Consider the following 24000-nt stretch of genomic DNA (forward strand, 5'->3'; position numbering starts at 1 on the left):
TTGCTATAACTTTTTTAATTTAAAAAAAAAAATTTAAAATAAAAATCAATTGACATGTGCAGAACACATGTTAAGGGACTAGTAGATAGAAAATGAATTCGGCGATCGATTATTTTAAGCATTTATTTTGCAACTTTTGATAAAACCTAGATACTCAAGTTAACTACTTGGTGTGATAAGATCGTTCGAGCGGCCTAGCATAGACTCTTATGTCTAGTGTTTGAATTCTAACTCCGACCAGTTTGTGGCAAGCATATTTAAAAGATTTCAGATGCGTGCATCTACGTTGGGAGATTAAGCTTGCTTACATAGTAAATGTGATGTCCCGAACCCGAATTCACCGGTTTACTAGTCATTTGGACGATAAACAACTTTTACTTTCACTTTTACTGTCGTTTCAATGCTTTTAGGGGGCCCTAAAAGTTGACTTTTTGTTCGGGTCAAAATTTGAGAAAGTTTCCTTCATGAAAGTTGTAGAGGACGTTACACCGAGCGCGTGCATATGTGGTACGTAAAAATCGGAGCTCGTATGTGGAAGTTATAAGGGAAAATGTAAAAGTTACTGTTCACAATAAGTAGTATATATTTGAAATTTTTACTGTTGGGTCAGGTAACTTTCTTTTCTCCTTCTCTCTCCTCCCGCACGCTCTCTCTTTCTCCTCTGCGCATTTTCTCTCTCTCCTCTGCAACTCCGGTTGCTTTCTCTTTCCGTCCACCAAAAAGTGTCAAATCGGTGGCTACGGACTCGTCTTGACCTCCTCTTGGCCCCTACGGTGGTGCCTCACGGCGGCTTGGCCGGAAAACGACGTATCGGGTCCTTGAAGTTTACTGTAGCAGGTGACCGTTGACCTAAATTCCGGCCACCTCTGGCGACAAAGTCAGGCTTTTTAGAAGCGTCATGAGGCGTACTTGAAGCTCCCCAAATATCTTGAAGCGATTTGCAGCGTGGAGGAAGAAAGCATAATTAGAAAATTTTATTTTACTTCGGTTTGCTTAATTGTTCGGCCACTTAGAGGTATTTTCTGACTTGGCCACAGTTATGAAAGATTCTTAGAATATTGAGTTGTTGATGCTGGTAAAATTTGGTAGCCAGATATGGTGGTTGACCGGCGGCTCGTGGGCCAGGCGCAGTTGCCTGTGGCGGCGCGTGAGGGCGCGTCCGGCCTATCCTGGTGAGTTGTTTTGGTCTATTGACTAGTATATATTGTTATGAATTTATGGATATGTGTTTGGTGGAAATTGGAGGAGGTTTGGATATTAATCAGAATTTCTGAAGTTCAATAGTTTGGTTATTGGTTTATGAGAAATTCCACTATCGGATTTCTCTCAGTTTTGCCATAGAAACCTTCAATTAATGAATTGGTACTAATGGTGAAGTTTGGGTTAAATTGGAGTAGAAATGAAAATGTTGATTTATGAGGATTTGATGGGGGAATTGTATTTAATTTCCGGATTGTTATTCGCGAATTCTAATTGTGTACAGGGCGACGTACCGAGCTATTGCTCGACGAAGGAACTGGTATGCATGGTCGCCTAAATAGTACTGTGAGTGGACATTTATTTTAAATTAATTGTGCATGCAGCATATTAGTATTTTCCGATTGAGATTTAATTTATAATTTGAATTATTGAGTTTTATGGTTTTATGAGATTTAGTTTATCGAGATTTATTTATGAATTACGAGATTAGTATTGAAATTCCTTCCCGAGGGCTTTTAGTAGATTTTTGAGATAGTCATTCATGAGTTATTGAGTTGAGGAATGATTTTCGGGAAGTGACTGATTCAGAAAATATTATGAGAATTTTGGATTTCGAATATCGGTTTTTATGAGGATTCACGAGTACGAATGTTTCATCGAATGTTTGAGCATGATTGATTTATCGAGATTTATTGAGCTTTGAGCTCCGTACTTATTAGCTTTGAAGTTAGATTGAGTTTTCTTTCCAAAAGCATTTATTGATTTACAGAGTATTTGATTTTATGCTTTCGAGGATTTATTGAGATTTTGAGGTTATTTTCAGTTTCTTGAGGAGGCTATTCAGTTTATTAAGGAGGCCAGTTTTGGCGCATGCGTATCTCACCTAGTTGGCAGTCCCTTCTAGGTAATAGCCCGGTTGGCAGTCCCTTCCAGACTACAGCCCGGTTGGCAGTCCCATCCGATGCGTCACCTGGTTGGCAGTCCCTTCCAGATGACATGAGGTTGTTAGTCGGCAGTCCCGTCTACTACCTGTGGTTAGTCGGCAGTCCCGTCTACTGCTTGTGGCTAGTTGGCAGTCCCTTCTATCCACCGCCTCCTATTCCGGTTGGCAGTCCCTTCCGATGGGTCATCTGGGTGGCAGTCCCTCCTAGATGGCATGAGATGACTATACAGCAGTCCTTTCTAGTCATCAAACGAGCCTCATAAAAAGGATGTTTTTATAAGGATTGGGGATGAGATTTTAAGAGTGTTTTCAAGATTGTTACTGCATGCGAGATTTTAGAGAATAACTTGGGAAAGCATTAAGTTTTACTTATACATTTGAAAGTACTTATTTTTCGTCCACTCACTCTAACGGATTTTAAATGTTTTCCCCTGGGCCCTTCGGTTTTAACTGCCCAGTTTGCAGGCAAGTTTAGCTTGGGGTCGAGCGTACTTGGGGTTGAGCCATAGCTGTCATAGCTTCCGCATTATAAAAGCATCGGTCATTTATCTTGCTTTCTATTCTCTTGTTCGCCTGTACATTAGATTGCTCTGATAACCTATGAGATTAATATTCTTAAATTCAGAATTGTTTATGAAATGAGAGATGTGAGATGTTGTGATATAGGGAGCAGGGTGGCTCCAGGAGAATAAGGATTGATGATTTAGAAGTGTGGATGTTTTTCTACAGGTTTTGGGTTGTCCATTTTTAGGGGAAGTTCTGTCAAATTTTTGGTAGAATTTCTTCTAAAGTGGGCCCCGCAGGGCCTCTTCAGATTTCAGGGTGAAATCCGGGGCGGGTCCTGTCAGTAAATACTAAAACGCACTTTTATGAACAGGGCCTATGAACAGGGCCAAACAAATATTCACTACAAGGGTTGAATTATTATGGTGGTTACAAGCACCATAATTGATATTCTTAGGACCTAGGGATGGGGCAGACCCATGTGACAGCTATTCCCTAGGTGCACAGCCATGTTCTTTTAGTATCTCATAATTTATGCGGCAAACAAAATGTTCTACCAAATAATTAGTTTCCAGCCAATTTCAAATCTGATCATCCACACCAAACAATTAGTTGGAAACCCTGAGCACCTAAATTTCTCTTAAGATACTCCAAACTTTTAACAAGTCCAATCATACTCGAAACAATGTCAAATCGAGATGCAGAAAAGTTCAAATCAAACAAACTTTGGTGTAAAGTCGACACACAGTTTCTCCCAGAGTATCAATTTAGTCTTCCCAATCCATCAAAAGCAATATTAAGTGTTAGCTGACCTTTGGCCCGCTCATCAATCTCTAAGGCAATGTCAGTAAACAACTCCTGCAACAAGTTGCGGCGCAGTGAGGGAGAAGCTAGGGCCTGCAACAAATGAATCTCTCTCTACCAAGTTAGGTCAGCATTTCTGAGGCGCTTTTCTTGTGAAAGCAATCAAATAAACAATCTCTTAAATCCTGACAACTAAACGCAATCCAGTTATTTTCACAATGCCAAATCAAGCAATTCCATAACTACAACAAATTCTCCGTTTGCTTCCTTTACAGAAAAATAATTTAAAAAAAAAAAAAATTGGATTACGTATTCTAGTATCCAATATTAAAAACTGTATATTAACTTCACCAGATAACTTTCGAGATAAAAAAAAAAAAAAAAAAAAATCTTACTATAGTTCGGTTACTCGATTCTTCCCAACATTTTCAGTAACTAAACCAAACAAAAAGAATCGAAGAGTTAAAATCTCAGTTAAAAAGAAAAAGAAAAATAACAAACGAACCCGCTGGAGTTTCTTCTCGATTTCTTGGGTGAGAGCATCGAGATAGGCAGAGCTTCGAGGCGTGAAAGAAGCTTGCGGCATTCTGATGATTACGATACAGACCTCCTCCTCCTCCTCCTCGTCGAGATCATCAACTTAAGCGCATTAGAATCCAAAAGTCGCTGAAGCTCGATCCAAACGCGGCCTTTCGCGGCTCCGGTCTTCTTCTTCTGGTGGTGGAATGAATTATTGAAATGCGAGGAGCGAGAGAGAGAGAGTGGGGCGTTGCTTTGGTGCCTTTGGTTTGGTCTTTACCAAAACGAAAATTAGTAATAAACTAATCGGTGATTTGATAAATAAATAATTGAGATTGGTGATGTGGCGTGGGAGGGAAGCAATGAGATGACGGGTGGAGCCTGTGAAGAAATGTGGCTTCTTCAAATGGAGGACTGCACGGTTACACTACACGTTTTCTCTCACTCCTATTTCTATTTTCCTTTTTCTTTTGTTCTTTTGGATTGATTTGCGGATAATCTTAGGGAGATTTGGATTTAAATCAGATACCCTCCTATGCAAAGTGTGTCTTGCGGGTGAGCTCCACGTGTCCAAAAAGGTTACCGCATGCCCGATTCTAGTTGTCGGCTCTTGCATCCAAAATAATTACTTAAATAGACTCTTCTTAAAAAAAAAAATTACTTAAATAGACGAGTAAAAAGAATAAAAAATATATCTTATATAATATCTTATATAATTAAGCCAATTCTTGATGAAATAGTTAAATTTTTGAAGTATCATATATACCCTCACATAATATAAATACTAATAAACAAATTATTTTTATATGAGGATATGATAGTCAATAGACTATATCGTATTTGAAAAAATTGCAATACCTCCCATGAAAATAGGAGAAGCTTCTCCAAAATCAGGAACAGAAATTGCTATAACTTTTTTAATTTAAAAAAAAAATTAAAATAAAAGCCAATTGACATGTGCAGAGCACATGTTAAGGGACTAGTAGATAGAAAATGAATTCGGCGATCGATTATTTTAAGCATTTATTTTGCAACTTTTGATAAAACCTAGATACTCAAGTTAACTACTTGGTGTGATAAGATCGTTCGAGCGGCCTAGCATAGACTCTTATGTCTAGTGTTTGAATTCTAACTCCGACCAGTTTGTGGCAAGCATATTTAAAAGATTTCAGATGCGTGCATCTACGTTGGGAGATTAAGCTTGCTTACATAGTAAATACTAAAACGCACTTTTATAAACCTTTTTCTTAGAAAGTATGCTCTAACAATATTTCTAATTTTTTATTTTTTATTTGTTTTTGTTTACATAATAAAATTAATTTATTAAAATGTATTCTATAAATTGTGTAGGACACATCAGTGTTATTTTTCCTTTTATGGCAATTAGCTTCTTTTATGAACCAAACCTCATGCAAACATGTTGTTGCTAAGAATGAGATTGTAGATAGAGTTAGAAGAACACTGATGGGATGGTGAGTAGAATTATCATCTTTCTAACCCTATCAACAATCTGATTCTTTTATGACACATCTGAGACCTGCCAAGAAATTCCCAGTATGCACAAGCACCCTCATCTGATCTTTAAGACCAGTCATCAAATCATCATCTTCCTGACCCATAGTCGTCAAGGAATCAAGGATAGTGAATATTACACGTATGACATAACCAACCCGCTGTCGATGACCTCCCTACTTTGGGTGTAAGACGAGGACTTTTCAGGAGGTCACTAACCGTTATCTGGTGCATTATTCTTCCCATGGTCGGCAGAAAGAACTCCTTTAATTGGCCAAGAGATAATTACTGGAGACTACTGACAAGATTTTCTTCAATATGAGATTATGAATGACATGAGAAGATTCTTTGACCGTGTCCTTTGCATAACAAATTAGTTTTTTTTTTTTTTTTTTGAACCTTGATTTTGTTGATTCAATTTTGAATTGTTCTCTCATTCTGATGTGAGATATGTATTGGATTTGAATTGGAAAGTTTTGATTTGGGGGTTTATACGCATATTACTTTGTTGTGTTTGCCTTGATATTTAGAACAACCAGACAAACAATTTCTGAACATCATCTTCAAATTTTACAGGTATGACAAATCTGCTCTGGCTTTTCTTCAAGAAAGGTCTGCCCATAAAGATTTACTTCGTTCTTTTCTTAAAGCCTTAGTCTTTTTCATGTTGGTCATTGCGATTTTGACTTCTATACATCAATTTGGAACAACTGCTTACCAAGAAAGGTAATCCTTCTAATTCTTGGTTTGAATTCAATTCGTTACTGGGTTTAATTAAAACTAAAGTGGAAATCTGATATTAAGGAAGAATTGTCGTTCTTGCTTCACAAAGGATTTATGCAATGGCCAGGTGAGCTAGAATCCACCATCATATATTAATTATGATGATTCTGTAAAAGTGGGGAAACTGTGCTCCTCTTTTTCTCTTTTACCAATTTGTATTTTCGGTTTATTATTTTGGTGCTTTGTCCTTTATTATTTGGTTGCCTTTATTTTCTGGGTACAGGGTTGGACGAACTTCACTTGCGGGAAGCTCAACTTCAAGTTCAGCACTTGGATGTAATGTAAATGGGTAAGAGCTTTTCTTTATTATGTAACCTTTCTGCTGACGATGGTGATTAGCCTTAAATGGTTTCCATCCTTCAATGTTCTTCTTTTTTATTCAATTGTTCATAAGTTGAATCCATTTTTTTATGTTTGTTGTTTGTTTTTAATTTGCAGATTATACATGTTGAAGGAGCCAACATCTCCACTGTTTTTCTACTCCGAGAAGCCTCTCCATCAACATCAGCCTTTCCTCTTGGCCGACATCAAAACCGCCCATCAACATCACGATCACTCAAAAGCTTGGTAAGATTTTACGTTGATAGAATTAGCATAACATCATAACCATTGATCTCATCATGAAACACTTATGATTTATCTCCACCTAAAATTCTACTCTATTTCTAACCATTGGAAACTGTCTGATTCAAATTCTTTGATTCAAGCTTTTGATTCTTTTTTTGCTGGATTCGTGGATTATTCAGTTGGTTTCGCTACATCATTAATTCATGCTTTTAGTCTGTTTCGCAACAATGAAGATTCCAGTTTTGGAAGTTTTTGTCTTCTATTGTTTTTGTTACTTCTTATATGCTTTGGTTTTTGCTTGGTTTTTTTGTTGTTATTGATTTTCAATTGATATGGATTTTTATGTTTTAGCAATTTTGTTTATCTTCCACTTTGGAATTTGGCTGATTAATTGGAAACATGTCAAGCTATGTTTCTAATGTTTAACAATTTGAAGCTCACTTTGATTCTCCTGTGATTTTATTTTATGGGTGTTGTTTGATATTTTTTTTTGTTTTCTTTGGAGTTTTGTTGTGGGTGTGGGTTTGATTCTTTGATTGATTTGGTATTGATTTTGAGCCCTTTACTGGGATTGTCTACTGTTTTGTGTTGAATCAGCTTATTTATCTTCTGGTATAAGTGTGAGGTTTGTTTTTGAATGGTGGATGGGTCTTTGATTTACTCAAGGATTAGTGTTTTAGTTGTTTGCTGTCGATATAGAGCCATAAAAGTAAATGTCTGGATCAAAGTTTTGACATTTGTTCGTAACGGTTTGTTTGTTTTGTTTAGAGTGTGCATGATGATTTGAACTGTTTGCGTGTTACTGAATTAGTCTACTCTATTTATAACTTGAGGACTGAAAATTTAGTTGACAAGATGTTGATGGTAGTGGTGAGATTAAGTGGTGGCTTATGCTTTACTAGAGCCTTGAATGTGAAAACTGTAGATAAAATTGGTTTGCTTCAATTTTTGAAGAAGTTTCTGCTGTGCCTTTTGTTAATTGAATTATGTGTACTCATGCAGAGGTTCAGAAATTTGGTGAGATCGCAAAACAACCTATGTCGGAAGGTGATAATTCCGCAAAGTCTGTTGACCGCAAATTATCATATCGATTGTTTTACCTCAATGCAATTTTTTCGTAGACTGAGTTCAACTGAATGATATCATTAATGACATATCAGACAAGGTATGTTGCTGCATTCCCTTAGTCATCGGATTTCTTGATAAATATTAATGCTTACTGTAGCATTTTTCATTTACCTGAATAAATACTTTCAATGTATTTGGTGTACGATGATATCACAGAGCTCAACTCATATATATCATATGAGCAATTGAAGAGTGAACGAGGAAGCCATGGATTGGAGAGTGATTACTATTTACTGGCATTGAACTTTTCCCTCAACGAATGAGCCTTTCCTCTGTAAAGGGTCTGATTCTCAATTTCTAATCTCTATTTATGGCGTCATTGTTATTGTTAATAATGGAATATGCAATAGTTTATATGAATAATATATGAAGCTGTAGTGCTTTTTTTTTTTTTTTTCCAGATGACTGCATTAATCTTAGTCGTATCATGACTGCATACATTCTATGATTTCGATCTTCTATATATTAGTTTCAAGAAATTTATGATAGCACCTGAAATTAGGGTAGTGCTTTTTTTCGATGTGTTTATTCGGTTTTGTTTATTATGTCTGTGTCTTGTGTCCGTTAAGTGTGTAACAATTAGAGACTGCATGTAAGTAAGCTTACATCTTACTGATCAGTATAATATATGCTTATCTTCTTATAAATTTTCATTATCTGCTGTAAGGTTTATTTGCATTTGGAGTCTCAAGTTAGGCAAAAGATAGTGTGATCAGAATACTGTGTGATGGGCATGATCAAACATTCTTATAAATTTTCATTATCTGCTGTAAGGTTTATTTGCATTTGGAGTCTCAAGTTGGGCAAAAGATAGTGTGATCAGAATACTGTGTGATGGGCATGATCAAACACTAGATATTAGGATATTAGGAGAGAATAACTATAAGCCTGAGTGATGATATTAAATTTAAAAAATAGGAGCAGGCAAGTGGAGGGAGGAAAGAGGGAAAGAATCCAACATTTTCAAATAAGAAGAGTTACTTTAACCATTTTTTATTGAACATTAAAGGAGAAGATAAGCAAATTTTATAAAAGATTTGGAGTATTTCTTCTCCTTTATGTTCAAATTTTTTTGTTTTTGCACAGGCAGAAGCAATAATCAAAAACGAATATACATCACTACTTGGAGATGAGGCAAAGGGTTGGTTGGATACCACATATCTGTCCCAATCTGGCAATTTTCGTATCTCAAGAAGAAATAAGGTGATAGTGACTTGAATATCTAGCACGCTCTATATTCTAACTGTTAACTGCTTTATTTTATCCGACCATGTAGTGATGTATAGTTACTTAAAACTAAAATTCAGTTGCTCCTAGCTAAAAATATCGACAAATAACTTTGTAGTGCAGGGAACAACATTTGTTCTGCAAGAGAGAGCTGAACTTAGGCAAAGACTATTGTCAATCATGTCCACTGGTACAAGAGTTAAAGAGGTAATATTTGTGAATCCAAATGTGTACTTTGTATGTCAAAACAACTTTTCTTGCTGATATGGTTTCTGGCTACCATATTAATACTGCAGGTAATCAAGGAGTTTATTTCCTTATATCAAAGTATAGGTGAATTGGAACTCCAAGAAGGGGAATGGGAAATGGTTTGGAGTTTGACAGGTAATAAGAGTCATGTTCAAGTGAAGATTTACATAAATGTGATTACAAAAAGGTTATTTGTTTGTACTGGATTATTTAAAATCCTAAATGAAATGAAATAAAATAAAATAAAGAATGATGAAATATGTAAAATAGGTTGGTTTATAACTGCTTATAATTGATCTCAGCCCTAAGAGTTATGAGGAAAAGTTCATGCAGGCATGATGTCCTATCTGAGTTTAAGTCTAATATGATTTGAGTAATCGGAGTATTAACTGAGAGACTAGACAAAGTAGAGAAGTAGGGAGTTTGAAAAAGTAATCGGAGTATTGACAAAGAAGTTTGGCAATGCTTATTCCTGCCTCAAAGAAAGTTAAGCTTCAAATTTTTTTTTTTTTTTTTGGGGTCAGTTTTGCTAAGGTGGAAGCTGTCGTTTTTGTCAATGCTTTTGTTAGTTCATTTACGATTGATCAATAATTCATTTATGGTGTAGAAAACATATCTTACTTTCATTGGGTATCTGGCTATAGAAAGTTACGTAGTAACTCCCAAAGCATTCTGATGTCTGAAAATTAGAAGCCTTGCCTCAGGTGGATGAAGTAATTGTATTAAATTTGTAGAACTAAGCCTCACCTTGGTTAGATTAAGCTGCTTTTTGTTCTCATCAGTTGAATGGGATATTAGGCAGTATTTGCTTTATCGTTTACTTCTCCGTTCATTTGGCTAAGCAGATAAGATACAATTGGTAGTAGATATCAGCATAACTATATGTGTCTTTCTACCTCTCTGGGTCATTGTTTCTAAATTTTTGTTTTTGTCGTTAAAGTGGTTCCCAGACAGAAGTATTGTGAATCCGTACACAAAACTGTCAAAAGAAAGACAAAAGACAATGATGGTTGTCTGACGTAGTTTCTTTCACAAACATGCCTTCTTTTCACTTAGGATGATTCTACTATTGCTTTTGCATAACCATGCCATTTTCTTTTACAAACATTGATTCTTTGTGTTCATGCTAAGGTTATGTTTCTTTCCAAACAATAAGTTCGGTTCGGTTCAGTCTTGGTCTTTGCTGTGGTTCTTCGTGTCGCTTAGATTGATAGTGAGGGAGGTTGTTGATCGGCATAGACAGTTTGGCGGCATAAAAGGTAACTTCTTTATGTAAATTTTTCGGTCACTTTTGTTGGGTACGGTCCTTCGTGTGTTTTTCATTCTTTCTTTTGTTAAAGGATCACCAAATTTCATATATACAGATCTGTATCTATGAATCCGTCGGTCAATAGTATTGGTGTGTTTTTCAATCATCAAATTAGATATTTGCTGATTCAGATCATGTTCTTCATGCCTTGGGAATCTTATTTCTTCACCATAAAATGAGATAGAATGTTCATGTAATAATTTACAGATTAGGTCAGATTTGCACATGACATATATAATCATCGATCATTTGTTTATCTATTTATTTGTTCTCTTTGTTTTTTCTGGGTAGATTAATTTTTCATCTTTGATTTCTTTTCCTTCATGATATTAATTGTTGGTTGATGGTATATGTCAAGAAGGATGATATAACTATTTGACTTCTGGTGTTTTTTTAATTTCTATGATCATCAATATGATCATGTTTGAGAACTTCAAAACTTTGAACCAAATGAAAGATTGTCCTTTAAATCTATTTTCATCCACCTTATGTTGGAAAAAAAAAATTCATAGGAACTGCGGGTAGCCCAAATGAACCAGCACCTGACACTCCCCATTGACACATTTCATATTTGTTGGAGCTATCCTCTCCTTTTGAAAATGGTTTGTAGTCATCTGTAATGTAATGTGCATGCTAGCATTGGGGTCTAGGTTTTGATCAGGTACTAGACAATAACTTTATAGGATTGTGGTGCTTTTTTGTAACAATATCTCTTTATTTGAAGCTATGATGAAATGCTTATGATATAGAGGGGCTCAATTTTATAGCGTGATCTAAGTTTTGAGAATTTGTATTTGACTTGATTCTTGGTATTAACCAGTTTACACTAGAATTTCACAAAGCTTGAATTCATGAAGTTTCATGAATTTCATTAACATTTTTCCTCATGTGTCTTTCCACCTTTCTTTACTCTTCTATAATTTATTTTGACAGCTTCTAACACATAACAATCTCTTAATGAACGTTCCTTTCACTCGCAAACAATCAACAATCAGTTCCCGCGGCAACGCGCGGGCCTAACTTCCTAGTTTATTACTAATACAGCAGTTCCCTAATAATCAAATATTCTGCATAAAAGGACTGGTGGGTAGACACCAAAGAGGACTTCACGTGTTTCACTTGGCTTCCCCTTTAGGGGCAAGAAATTGATCAAACAATTAGGTCAAAAATTCTTCAAATTAATCAACAAGGACTAGAAATTTGCTTTCCCCCTCCCCCTTTAAAAAAAAAAAAAAGCAATGCTCTGTACATATGAAACAGGAATCTGCATGCTTGCGGCCAGGACCGAAACACAATGTTCATTTCAAGAGAATTCAACATAGGTCATTCATCAGAGATTTTAAGCCTCAACCCCACCAGGAGGGTAGCTACAGAGAGCTCATAGATACATTAAGACTCGGTAGAAAGATGATAATTCTACTCACCATCCCATCAGTGTTCTTCTAACTCTATCTACAATCTGATTCTTAGCAACCATGTTTGATAATTGAAATTTGGAATTCTCCTCCAACAGAAAACTATACACCTCCCATTCACGACCTGATGCTGAGATCCTTCCAATTTCAGCCTGAAAGACAAGACCACAAGCCATTCAAACTGTTCAGTAGTCACTTCTAACTTAGCCAAATTGTGCAGTGTGACTTAGAGTTACCAATTCACTATAGAACATGTGTTTTCAGTGTTTAATCTACGAATGAGACTGGATTGCATTACATCCTATCTTATTCTACTATAATGTTCATGAATTTATGAATCACTTTTAGTATAATGATGCCTATTCATACCGAGAAAATGCAGATCCTCAGTGCTTTTAGAGCCAAAGTAACATCATAGAAAACTAGTGGTCGCCCCTTTCCAGATAGTTCAACTGGATTAGCAACCAACAATTCTGTATCAGGCCCTCGGTTTGCAATGATAACACGCAGTGGGTGAAGCATCTCCACCTTCAAACTCAAACACAATGCACTCTGCGCCTCCGGATCCTGAATCTTTTTCCCATCCTTTTGCTGAATAAAAAGGTCTAAATCCCGATACCCTTTTGTAGTTGGAGAAAATCGACCATAAGCTATCTGAACCAAAAAAAAAAAGATAAGCATTTTGCATCAGAAAATTGCAAAACCTTACTAATCTGGCAAGTGTAATGTACATCTTTAGATGAATTCATGGAAGAAAATGAAGGATAAGACCGGTCATAATGTTCCTGGCTAACAAAAATTAATTTTATGGCGTCATCAAGCATGGCCAAAGAATAATGGCATGACACACTTGTTTTTCTCCATGTGGTGTTACGACAGAACAAAATAAGAGGCATGGGGAAAGCCACTACAAAGAAATTCCAGGGATTAGTAAAGCAAACATCGAGTTCCTATTGGTCAAGCGTTGACAACAGAGATTGAACTCTATGACGTCAGAAGAAATGAGTATAGAGAGATATATAGGCGTACAAAAGGAGCTTGATATATTAACCATTATTTACGTACAAGACCCTTTGGAATGGATTGGGTTTCCAGCTTTCTGCAAATTAAACAATATCAGAGTAAATTCTATAGTTTCAAGCACCATAGTTTCTTACTTTGTTTCACTTTAGGATTTACGCATACTTTGTGTAAGGAAGACACTTTGTGTAAGGAAGACAGAGCTGCAAGGGAATATGCAAAAACAAAAGTGAAGATTTCGGTCCTAACACCAAATTATCGCGCAGAGCAACCTAATTTTCCATAAAGTAGAAGTTCCAACCAACTCACATTCTTTCCACACACACACAAATGCATATATAACCCTTCTATCACCCTTGTTGGGGTTGAGGTCGGAATTCAACCTCATTCCCATCTAGGGAAACCTGTGTCAACTAGGACCTTGGAAACCAGCTAACCATACTCATCTTATTAGGTGGCCAGCAATTTTACCATTCCAGGACAGGCATGTGCTGACCAAACTAACACAATAAAATAGCCTAGTTACTAAAATATGATCTGATGTTGTCTGGAAAAAAGATGATATAAGAATCTTTACCTTGATGTTGCTGTCTTTCAAAGTTCTCATAATGTCATACAAGAGACCCTTGTGATCAGCACAGTGGATCTGAAGTAATGTATGTGCTGGGCTCAATGAGTTGTCTATTGTTACATTAGCGTTCTTCAATTTCGTCATATCAGGACTAAGTGCTTGAGAACGGATTTCTTTATCCAACAGCTCACACCTAAATAGCTCTTCAGCTACTACAGGAGACAGAGAAGGAATGCCATGGTGGGGATCATACTCGGGACCTACCAACTGAAGTTCGCAACTGGTACACGACTCACCCAATACGGCTTGCAACTGTTTCAATGTCTTATCTTGCCGCTCCTTTGTGTGCAGAAGATCCCTGAAATGAGAATTTAGCCCATATGAATCTTTATATGCAATAGCATCAAGATTTTACATTAACTGACTTATTACACTACCAAGAATATCAAATCAAAGACAATAACTTTTGACTAGATCCCAGTTATATTCCTGGTCTCTGAGGATAATGATATTTTATCCTTCAGCAATTGGTCAGGAAAAAATTTAGTCAGTGGAGAAAAGTGGAAAGTTACAAGTTAGGAATCAATATCAGCTCAGACAGAAAGAGGAAAGCAGGTAAAATTAGAAACCATGTCCCATATTGTTACATATAGACAAGCTAAGTATCTAAGCGACTAACCTATGATGTCTAGCCAATTTGCCATCTAGAAACCATGTAAATGTGAGAAACCAAGCAAATTATCATACAGAATTTATGAAAACTTTCAGATATAAAAACAGAAAACGAATACCAAAGCAAAACTCACATGTTATCTGTTATGAAGAACAGGTCCAAGACCCTGTCATCTGGTGTTGTTGTCACTTTCACCCTTTGAATCGAAAGCTCAAGATCAGACAGAATTTCAGTGACATCTAAGACAAAGGAGTTGAGACAACATGAGACTAGAGCCACAGGGAGACAAATGAACAAAAATATTATTCGTTCCTGAAGAGGAAGTGGGAAATATTTCCCTTACCATGCAATAATCCATTACGGTCAGAGCAAAGAAACTTCAATAGATAAACTGCAGGGGGCGAGGAACATGTAGTCTGGGGGTAGAAGTGATACGGAACAGAACATGACGGGCACACGGATAGGAGCTGGTTCTCCAAATTCGACCATTTCACTGTTGTTGAGTTAGAATGAGGAACCACCCATAATACAACGTAGCACCATATCCCATCAGTTGAAAAATCTATAGCGAGAATTCATCAAAGGGAAAGAATATATATCAGGTCAGTAAAGGCATAAACCTGAACAATAGAAGATTCTCTAACTAAAGCAGACATCGGACCATTTGATTTCCAAGCTACAAAGACAATTACCTACAACACTAGAGTCACCAAATATTTCCCAAATTTTAGAAACCACCTAATCTTGCAGATGACATGGAATTTATGCATAAACGGGATTCATGATAAGATGAAATATGAATCAGCTACTAGATTAATCAACAATACGGACCTGCATACCAAAACCATTGAAAAAAAAATAAAAAAAAGGTTCCCTATCTTGCTATTTGGTTCCTGCATCAATAGTGATCAAGAAACCCAAAAAGTACTTAAAAACCCATCTCAACCCAAAAAAAAAACCCACAAAACATCTTCTTAGCTTTCTCCTTTTCCCCTCAGATCTTAGCAAATAATCATAGAATGAGCTTTCTTCTACTCTACGTTTCAAACAACTGGTGCATGATTGTTATGTGTTAGAGAAACATACAAATTTGTCAAAGATAAAAAGGGTCAAATGTGAAGCCCCAAAACTATCACAAGCAACTGAACATTTTGCTTTACCAGCTTTTCTGATGCAGAGCCCAAAATCGAGGATGATCCTGCAAATATCACATCCCAGGCCGGTCTTATCCGGACAATTAACGGTGATGACGGAAGCCTCGCCAGGACGTTTAGCTTTCTGGAATACAACGACGTCGTCGCTCGGGATTCCCATATTCCGATCAAAATGAAAGTCTGCGGTGAATTGAAAGGTGAGAGAGGAAATGATGAATGAGAGGAGAGGAGAGGAGGGTATAGGCTAAGGCGGGCACTTGATTTGACGTTGAGCGAGAGTTGGAGAGTCTGCTACCATAGGAAGATACACCTCAGCATTTTACACGTGGTGGATGGCTGCGGTAGCGGAGCTCCCCGGCCTTGGGATTCAGCTAGAAAGCTCGGCTACCATTTTCTACATGATTATTACTCGAAACTTCCTGTATATACGGCCGGTCTCTACGTAGAGACGACAAAATTATAAGGACTCTCCCCTGCTGGACTTCGACGTGTCCGTGATCTGCGACACGTTGATTTAATTTGGTTTATTTATGTGATTCTATTTTCTTCAAGATGATTTATATTACTATTCTGAAATTTGATTGGTCAAAATGCTGTGGAGCGCACTCATCTCGTAAGCCTAAAACATTTTCCCTCTATGAGCATGGTCATTCAAAGTCGGAAATAATTCATCATTTGATTGTGTTAAAAAAAAAATTGAGTATTTTATAAACGTGACATTTTACAAGAATGTGTTGTAGAAAGACAATTTTATCAAGTCGAGTCAGAAACTCATAACAACTCCACACAACTCATGTCATATCCTAGCTATACAAGAGTTCTGTCCAAGATAGTTCGTGATGGTCATTTTAGATGTCTAGAAGATGCACAAACAACTGAAAACAGTCACATACTTCGCGCTCTATTTGATTCGTTTTTCTTCCAACTCTGAAATCTGAATATATTTCAGTTTTTTTTTTTTTTTTTTTTTTTCCGATTGATCTGAATATATTTCAGTTGCTAATATGTCATTTTAATGCAAAATAGATTAAAGTACAAATTTGTATATTGTTATGATACTAATTCTCAGGTAACGTGTCTGGAAGTTGCTCCAAACTGTATTTCTCTCCCAGAAAATACTCTTGTTTGGGGAGAGAGAGAAAAAAAAGAATAATTTGGAAGCTTTTCAATTTATCTAGTAGAGATTAGGCATATTTGCCAGAAAATTAGGAATATGCTAAACGAACCCAACTGCCAACTCACATGAGAGGTTGTAATTCATCAACCGAAATTTGCAGTCAATTCAGGGATAAGGCTGTGTCCATCGCAAAACGTAAGGCCAAAAAACATTTAGGGTCTAAGCGATACCATAAGATCAACTGCTAACATTTTAATATTTTACTCAAATAATATAGTTGCTAAAAGATTCACTCGAACACCCAATAGCTAATTCAATGTTTTGCTAGCGGCCCAGTTCTAGTCAAACAATGAGAAAGAAAACCAATTGAGAATTCAGGGTTTACTCTCAGAATTTTCAAGGAACAGAAGAAAATAGCATAAACCGAAACGAAAAATAACTAGCCAAACGCAAGTTTTATACAGAAATTAAACTTCCATTACTTCAAAATACGGTTGCAAATTACATGAACAGCAAATTCAACAACCCAATACTCATTCCACCCAGATCTAAACATAAAATACCTAGAACCAGTCCTAAACTAAACCCACCAAGTAAAATCCCCAAATTAACCCCCAAACCCGTAGAGGGTCCTTCCTTGCCTCTTGAGAGCATAGACGACATCCATGGCGGTGACGGTCTTCCTCCGGGCGTGCTCGGTGTAGGTAACGGCGTCACGGATGACGTTCTCGAGGAAGATCTTGAGGACACCTCGGGTCTCTTCGTAGATGAGACCGGAGATACGCTTGACGCCGCCTCTGCGAGCCAAACGGCGAATGGCGGGCTTGGTGATGCCCTGGATGTTATCCCTCAGAACCTTCCTGTGACGCTTGGCTCCTCCTTTGCCCAAACCCTTGCCTCCCTTGCCGCGGCCTGACATTTTCACCGGAAAATTTGAAGGAGAGAAAATCTGATTTTGGTTTAGATGTTAGAGTTGGGATGATTTTGTTGTGAAGGAGAGGGAGGGAGAGTGGGCTTTTATATACGAAGGGAATTAGGGATTTGAGATTGGAATTGGGAATTTGAAACGAGGCGGAGTTAATAATGGACGTTGGATGCGGGTGCTTATCGACGGCTTAGGGGCTCGATCCGCGTCATGGGTTGTAGCGCAATCTGAACCGTTTATATTAGCGGTAATGTACGGTAGGAAGTAGAGTTTAAGGTTTGCCACGGATTGTGGTTTTTGTGGCGGCGTTTGGGAAAAACACAAGGACTCGCTTTTTGAAATTTGAAATGAGTTTGTTTCCCAAAACAATCAGAGCGTGGCACGTGCCAGCGTAGTCGAATGACAGAAGCACCCTTTTGGCTGGTAATAAATTTTAAGATTTTATGGATGAGCTCATCTTTGTTTTTTTTTTTTTTTTTTTTTTTTTGCTCTTTTGGGTACAGAGCTCATGTTGTTATTTTGTTCAAGCTAAATGAGCTCTTCATATCAAAAAGAAAAAAAAATTGTAAAAATTGTTAAAAGATTTATTTTATTAACTTTTTGTGATCAGGGTTATTTCAATAATCTTATTTTTGTTAAATTATTTAACTACTTTTGTTATAATTTAATCGTGATTTTCACTTATTCTTTTTATAAAAAGCAATTTTACTATTTTTACTTATGTCATCATTCTACAAGCAAATTGATCGCTGCATTAGCCAAATGCTTGTCGGAGGGATGCACTAGTGCGCACGTGAATGAGTTTATCCTAGTAGCAAATTTCTTTGAGGAGGCACACGTTGCCTATTTCCCTCTCATGAGCCAAAGGCTTGTCCAACCATGTAGTGATGTACTGGTACTCACAACTCCAGTCCTTCGATATGTACCAAAGTCTAGGCGAAAAGAAGGGGAATCTCCTTTTGTGGAGGCAAATGAGCAAGAACGTCCGCGAAAATTAGAGGAGAAGGACGTAGAATTGCTAAAAAAAAACATCAACTATACCGTTGACGAAGTTGAGCAACGCAACTCCCACCAAGCAGTCGCTAAAGGGGTTTGTCAAACCAATTCAAGGCAAGACAGAGCACGGGACACTTCCTAACAAAAGGACAAAGGAAGGATTCGACCCCAACGCTTACAAGCTGCTAGCAAAGGCTGGATATGACTTCGGTTCGTCAAGCAAGGAAGGTGGCCAAGTCATCCCTGGTAAAAAGGTTCATGAGCTTAATGAATCTCAAAGGAGGTTGAGAGAGCAAGGATGCACAGCTGACTCTGCTAAAGCAGGTCTTAGTTTTGTACCAGGCAAACCAATTAAAATTTCAAGGAGAAGAAAAGTTGCAAAGGCAAGCACGCAACACATTAGTGTTGAGGTAGTAGAAGAAGAGGTTCAAGAGTCTGAATCTGCCTCTCGTGTTTCGGCATTTGACCGCATTCATGCTAATTCTCAAGCTGCGATGCCTAAACAAGTTGGTGAGCTGGAACCTCGAGTCTCTGTATTTGATCGTGTCGATACTTCAACAAGCCGAGTCTCGGTTTTCAACCGCATCACCCAAACGACCACTCGAGCTTCCGTGTTCAATAGGTTGTCATCTCCCGATGAAGGAAATAAGAAATCTGAGTCAGTCCCTCGAAAGTCAGCACTTGAGAGGATACAAGCACCCAAACAGCAGCAAAGGCGAAAGAGAAAGGAGATTGACGACCAAGGAAACAACAAAGAGATCCGAAGTCTCATTCCGTCACGCATGAAGCGACGCTCTATGTTAGAGGTGAGCTCAAGCGAACAACTCAAAGTGAAGGAGCACACCATCATACTCACTGGCCAAGTCGGAACTAGTAATGTTGATGGCACTGGCGAAGATGAGATTGTACAGTCTGCCTATCATATCACGGTAGCAGAAGCATAGGCTTTTGAAGAAGATGACCATGATCATTCTGAGGATGAAGTAAATGAAGCTCCTCCAGAACTTGAAGACGGGGAGCAAGCTACTGTCGATGAGCTTAAAGAGCTCAATTTGGGAACTGAGGAAGATCCAAGACCTGTCTTCATGAGTGCTTCGCTAAGTCCCGAAGAAGAAAATAATTACTATGATCTGCTGCTTGAATATAAAGACGTCTTTGCATGGACGTACAAAGAAATGCCTGGTCTTGACCCAAAGGTAGCGGTTCATCGTCTCGCAGTTAAACCTGAGGCTCGACCGATCAAGCAAACACAACGACGCTTTCGGACAGAACTACTTCCTCAAATTGAAGCTGAAGTTGATAAGTTGATTGCTGCGGGTTTCATTAGAGAGGTTCAATATCCTAAATGGATTGCAAACATTGTTCCTGTCAAGAAGAAGAACGGACAACTTCGTGTATGTGTGGACTTCCGCGATTTAAATGACGCGTGTCCGAAAGATGACTTCCCTTTGCCTATCATTGAACTCATGGTGGATGCAACAACAGGGCATGAAGCTTTTTCCTTCATGGATGGGTCATCTGGGTACAATCAAATTAGGATGGCCTTAGAAGATGAAGAGCTTACTGCGTTCCGTACTCCCAAAGGCATTTATTGCTACAAAGTTATGCCATTCGGGTTGAAAAATGCTGGTGCGATATATCAGCGTGCTATGCAGAAAATCTTCGGAGACATGCTTCACAAGTATGTGGAATGTTATGTCGACGATTTAGTAGTCAAGTCAAAAAGGAGGACGGATCACTTCTAAGACCTAAGAAGGGTGTTTGATAGACTACGCAAGTACCAGCTCAAGATGAACCCCCTCAAATGTGGTTTTGGAGTTAGTTCAGGCAAGTTTCTTGGATTCATTGTGAAACATTGTGGCATTGAAGTGGACCAGTCAAAGATTAAGGCCATTCAAGACATGCCTGAGCCAAGAAATCTGCGCGAGTTAAAAAGTCTCCAAGGTCGGCTTGCCTTTATTAGACGGTTTATATCAAACCTCGCAGGCCGGTGTCAGCCATTTAGTCGACTTCTGAAGAAGGATGTGCCTTTTGTATGGGATGAAGCTTGCCATAACGCCTTTGAAAGCATAAAGAAGTACTTGGCAAACCCTCCAGTGTTAGGTGCACCCATCCTTGGGAAGCCACTTATCCTCTACATTGCTGCTCGAGAGCGATCACTCGGGGCACTTCTAGCTCAAGAAAATGAAGCAAAGAAGGAGAGGGCGTTGTATTACTTGAGTCGAACTCTCACAGGACCGGAACTAAACTATCCGCCGATAGAGAAAATCTGTCTCGCGCTTGTCTTCGCCATCCAAAAGTTAAGACATTACATGCAAGCTTACACAGTGCATCTAGTGGCGCGAGCTGACCCAGTCAAGTTCGTTATGTCACAACCCGTCTTGACAGGGCGAATGGCAAAATGGGCATTACTCCTCAATCAGTATGAGATCATCTACATACCGGCCAAAGCAGTTAAAGGACAAGCATTGGCTGACTTCCTAGCGGATCATCCTATTCCTGCAGATTGGGAGATTTCAGATGAGTTGCCAGATGAAGAAGTCTTTAATACAGAGGTCCTCCCTGCTTGGCAAATGTTCTTCGATGGGTCTTCACGAGCAGATGGGGCAGGAGCTGGTGTGGTCTTCATTTCTCCGCAAAGGCAGATATTGCCTTATGCCTTTACTCTTGGTGAGTTATGTTCCAATAATGTTGCTGAGTATCAAGCGCTAATTATGGGACTACAAACCGCAGCTGAAATGAAAATCTCAAATCTAGAGGTGTATGGAGACTCGAAGTTGGTAGTTGACCAATTACTAACTCTCTATGAAGTGAAGAAAGAGGATTTAGTTCCTTATTTTCAGCTCGCCACACAACTCTTAAAGGGTTTTGATGCTGTCACACTAACGCATGTGCCAAGAAAAGAAAATCAAACAGCAGACGCTTTGGCCAACTTAGCAGCAACTCTGGCATTATCAGAGGATGAAATCATACACCTTCCAATCTGCCAACGGTGGGTCGTACCAATAATCTCTAAGCTTTGGCATGAATACTCCAATGTTGTCTCTGTTTACGTGATTGATGTGGATGACTGGAGGTACTGGTTGATTGATTACCTTGAGCGAAATAAGTTGTCAGATGACCGAAAGCAACGCTCGGACATAAGACGAAGAGTATCACGCTTCTTCTACTATAAGGAGACTCTTTATCGACGATCATTCGATGGATTGCTTCTTAGATGTCTGGGGAAAGAGGAAGCTGCCAAGGCTATGGAGGAAGCTCATTCAGGAGTATGCGGAGCTCACCAGTCAGGTCTTAAGCTCCATTTTCAAGTGAAGAGGATGGGTTACTATTGGCCCACTATGGTTAAAGATTTCATGGAGTATGCACAAAGGTGTCAGGCTTGCCAGTTTCATGCAAACTTCATCCAACAACCACCAGAGCCACTGCATCCAACGATTGCTTCCTACCCCTTTGATGTGTGGGGACTTGATGATGTTGGGCCCATAACTCCAAAATCCTCCGCCAGTCACTCATACATTCTAGCGGCTACGGATTCCTTTTCAAAGTGGGCAGAGGCGGTACCGCTTAAAGAAATAAAGAAAGAAAATGTTGTAGACTTCATCAAAGGGAATATCATTCAACGATATGGTGTTCCTCGCTGCATCATCACAAACAATGTCAAGTACTTTTCCAATAGTGCCATGGAGAAACTCTGTGAAAAATATCACTTCAAGTTACACTTTTCTTCTATGTACAACGCCCTGGCAAATGGGTTGGCGGAAGCATTCAACAAGACATTGTGTAACATTTTGAAGAAAGTTGTCAGCAAAACAAAAAGGGATTGGCATGAAAGAATGGGCGAGGCGCTCTGGGCCTACAGAACGACATATCGAACTCCCACGAAAGCTACACCTTATTCCCTTATATATGGTGTTGAAGCTGTCTTACCCTTGGAGAAACAGATTCCATCTCTGAGGATTGCTTTGCAAGAAGGACTGACTAATGAAGAGAATGTCAAGTTACGCCTTCAGGAGTTGGAAGCCTTAGATGAAAAGAGACTTGACGTGCAACAGCACTTGGAATGCTATCAAGCTCGAATGTCACGAGCTTTCAACAAAGGGGTTCGACCCAGATCCTTTCAAGTTGGTGATCTAGTGCTTGCCGTGCGCAGACCTATCATCATGACACACAAGACTGGTCCTAAGTTTCAATCAAAGTGGGATGGACCTTATGTAGTCCGCGAAGTCTACACCAATGGAGCCTACAAAATTGTGGCTGAAGATGGCCTGAGGATTGGCCCCATAAATGGAAAGTTCCTGAAGAGGTACTACGCTTGAAGTAAGTAAGAAGACGCTCCTAGCCTGCACGAGCCTAAACTGCACATGGCACCACCAAAAAAAAAAAAAAATTTCACTTCATCCATAAACCCTTGAACTACGTGATGACTTGATTCCTTCATTGGAAGGATACGTAGGCAGCTTGGGAATAACAATCTCAAGTTCAGTCAAATCAAATTAAAAAAAAAAAGGGTTTGTTTACTATTCATAAAGTAAATAAATAGAATGGTACGTTATTTCTATAATAAGTTATGACTGTCAAAGTATGACTTATTACAAGTGATAAAGGAAAATGAACAAAAAAAATCATCATAAGTTACAAATGGAGAACAGCTCTTCACACCCAAGTCAAACCCTTGAAGCTATTGCGGTGGTTCTCAAAAGTATCTCGCAATGATTTTGTAGTCTCAAGCTCTGCAGTGGTCACCTCGGGGGTCTCATGGATTTGAGTCTTCTCTTTTTCTAGGTCGACAAGCTTCTTCTCCTGTAGTAGAAGTCTCTCATCTAGTAAAGTCACTGTTTGCTCCAATTTTCGCTGCTCCTCCTTTAATTTCTCTAAAGACTTGAGTGCAGATTGACGATGGTCAGAGTCAGCTTGACGAATTGAAGTGACCTTCGCAATTTCTGATTCTGTGTCAGCCAGACGTTGATTACGTGTGCCTGGAGTAGACTTGCTTGAACAAGAAAGTCGTGCCAGGTTGTATTGGTCAGCACTAGTCAACAATCCTTCAACTTTTCCCCTTACGGATGAAGGATCAATCCCATAATGGCTAAGCTCAGCTATCAGCTTGTCAAGTTCCCCCTTGCTGGAAAGAATGGTCTTTGAGGAGTGCTTCATTATCATATCTTCAATTTGTTCACAAACTGCAGTAGCAGCTTGTTGACGAATATCACGAAGTCTTTGGCTGGCATCTATAATAGCAGCTCCACCAAGAGAGGCCTCAGAAAAGGCTATGGTGTTCAGAGGCTTAGGAGGATGCACCATGGTAAGTGGACCTGTACATATATCATTAGTTAAAAAAAAGGGCTTAAAGTGCAATGAAAATACACAAGAGTTAAGAATTG

At 38.5% G+C, this 24000-nt stretch overlaps 3 protein-coding genes and 2 long non-coding RNA genes across 16 annotated transcripts; 2 read left to right on the forward strand and 3 right to left on the reverse strand.

The window, feature by feature from the left end:
• Window positions 1–3255: 3255 nt before the first annotated feature.
• On the reverse strand, window positions 3256–4341 carry LOC121049441. The gene is made up of 2 exons (XR_005800233.1): window positions 3957–4341; window positions 3256–3544 (listed from the first exon to the last, which is right to left on the reverse strand). It is a non-coding gene; the product is annotated as an uncharacterized LOC121049441 (long non-coding RNA).
• An 826-nt stretch (window positions 4342–5167) lies between these two features.
• Window positions 5168–16169, forward strand: LOC112165748. Of its 12 annotated transcripts, none has more exons than XR_005799669.1 (11): window positions 5168–5182; window positions 6059–6208; window positions 6489–6554; window positions 6704–6832; window positions 7835–7997; window positions 8117–8241; window positions 9047–9163; window positions 9306–9394; window positions 9484–9571; window positions 10568–10695; window positions 15588–16169. It is a non-coding gene; the product is annotated as an uncharacterized LOC112165748 (long non-coding RNA). The 12 variants fall into 12 exon arrangements; XR_005799672.1 differs by lacking the exon at window positions 5168–5182 and having other exon boundaries at window positions 5341–6208; window positions 7835–7879; window positions 7954–7997; XR_005799664.1 differs by lacking the exon at window positions 5168–5182 and adding an exon at window positions 6287–6332 and having other exon boundaries at window positions 5344–6208.
• Window positions 11998–15771, reverse strand: LOC112165747 (ACT domain-containing protein ACR9). Its single transcript, XM_024302387.2, has 6 exons — window positions 15585–15771; window positions 14768–14986; window positions 14558–14663; window positions 13758–14109; window positions 12530–12814; window positions 11998–12312 (listed from the first exon to the last, which is right to left on the reverse strand). Exons 1-6 carry the CDS (start codon window positions 15736–15738, stop codon window positions 12166–12168), a joined length of 1263 nt encoding a protein of 420 aa, XP_024158155.1. The 5' UTR covers window positions 15739–15771; the 3' UTR covers window positions 11998–12165.
• A 957-nt stretch (window positions 16170–17126) lies between the features above and the next one.
• LOC112165253 (histone H4) lies at window positions 17127–17713 on the reverse strand. The gene has a single exon (XM_024301724.2). The coding sequence runs from the start codon at window positions 17612–17614 to the stop codon at window positions 17303–17305; it is 312 nt and encodes a 103-aa protein (XP_024157492.1). The 5' UTR covers window positions 17615–17713; the 3' UTR covers window positions 17127–17302.
• Window positions 17714–20406: 2693 nt separating this feature from the next.
• Window positions 20407–22935, forward strand: LOC112163931. The gene has a single exon (XM_024300190.1). The coding sequence runs from the start codon at window positions 20407–20409 to the stop codon at window positions 22933–22935; it is 2529 nt and encodes an 842-aa protein (XP_024155958.1).
• Window positions 22936–24000: the final 1065 nt, after the last annotated feature.

This window comes from Rosa chinensis, chromosome 5 (genome assembly GCF_002994745.2).
Source record: "Rosa chinensis cultivar Old Blush chromosome 5, RchiOBHm-V2, whole genome shotgun sequence".
In the NCBI taxonomy this organism is placed as follows: Eukaryota; Viridiplantae; Streptophyta; class Magnoliopsida; order Rosales; family Rosaceae; genus Rosa; species Rosa chinensis.

What these genes read in the sequence shown, in the direction of transcription:
- LOC112163931 (XM_024300190.1), top strand. Translation starts at nt 20,407, where the DNA reads ATGAACCCCCTCAAATGTGGTTTTGGAGTTAGTTCAGGCAAGTTTCTT.
- LOC112165747 (XM_024302387.2), bottom strand. Translation starts at nt 15,738, where the DNA reads ATGGGAATCCCGAGCGACGACGTCGTTGTATTCCAGAAAGCTAAACGT. An exon ending in CCGTAATGGATTATTGCATG is followed by an intron (nt 14,664 to 14,767) that starts GTAAGGGAAATA and finishes CCTTTGTCTTAG; the next exon opens with ATGTCACTGAAATTCTGTCT. An exon ending in TTCTTCATAACAGATAACAT is followed by an intron (nt 14,110 to 14,557) that starts GTGAGTTTTGCT and finishes TTCTCATTTCAG; the next exon opens with GGATCTTCTGCACACAAAGG.
- LOC112165253 (XM_024301724.2), bottom strand. Translation starts at nt 17,614, where the DNA reads ATGTCAGGCCGCGGCAAGGGAGGCAAGGGTTTGGGCAAAGGAGGAGCC.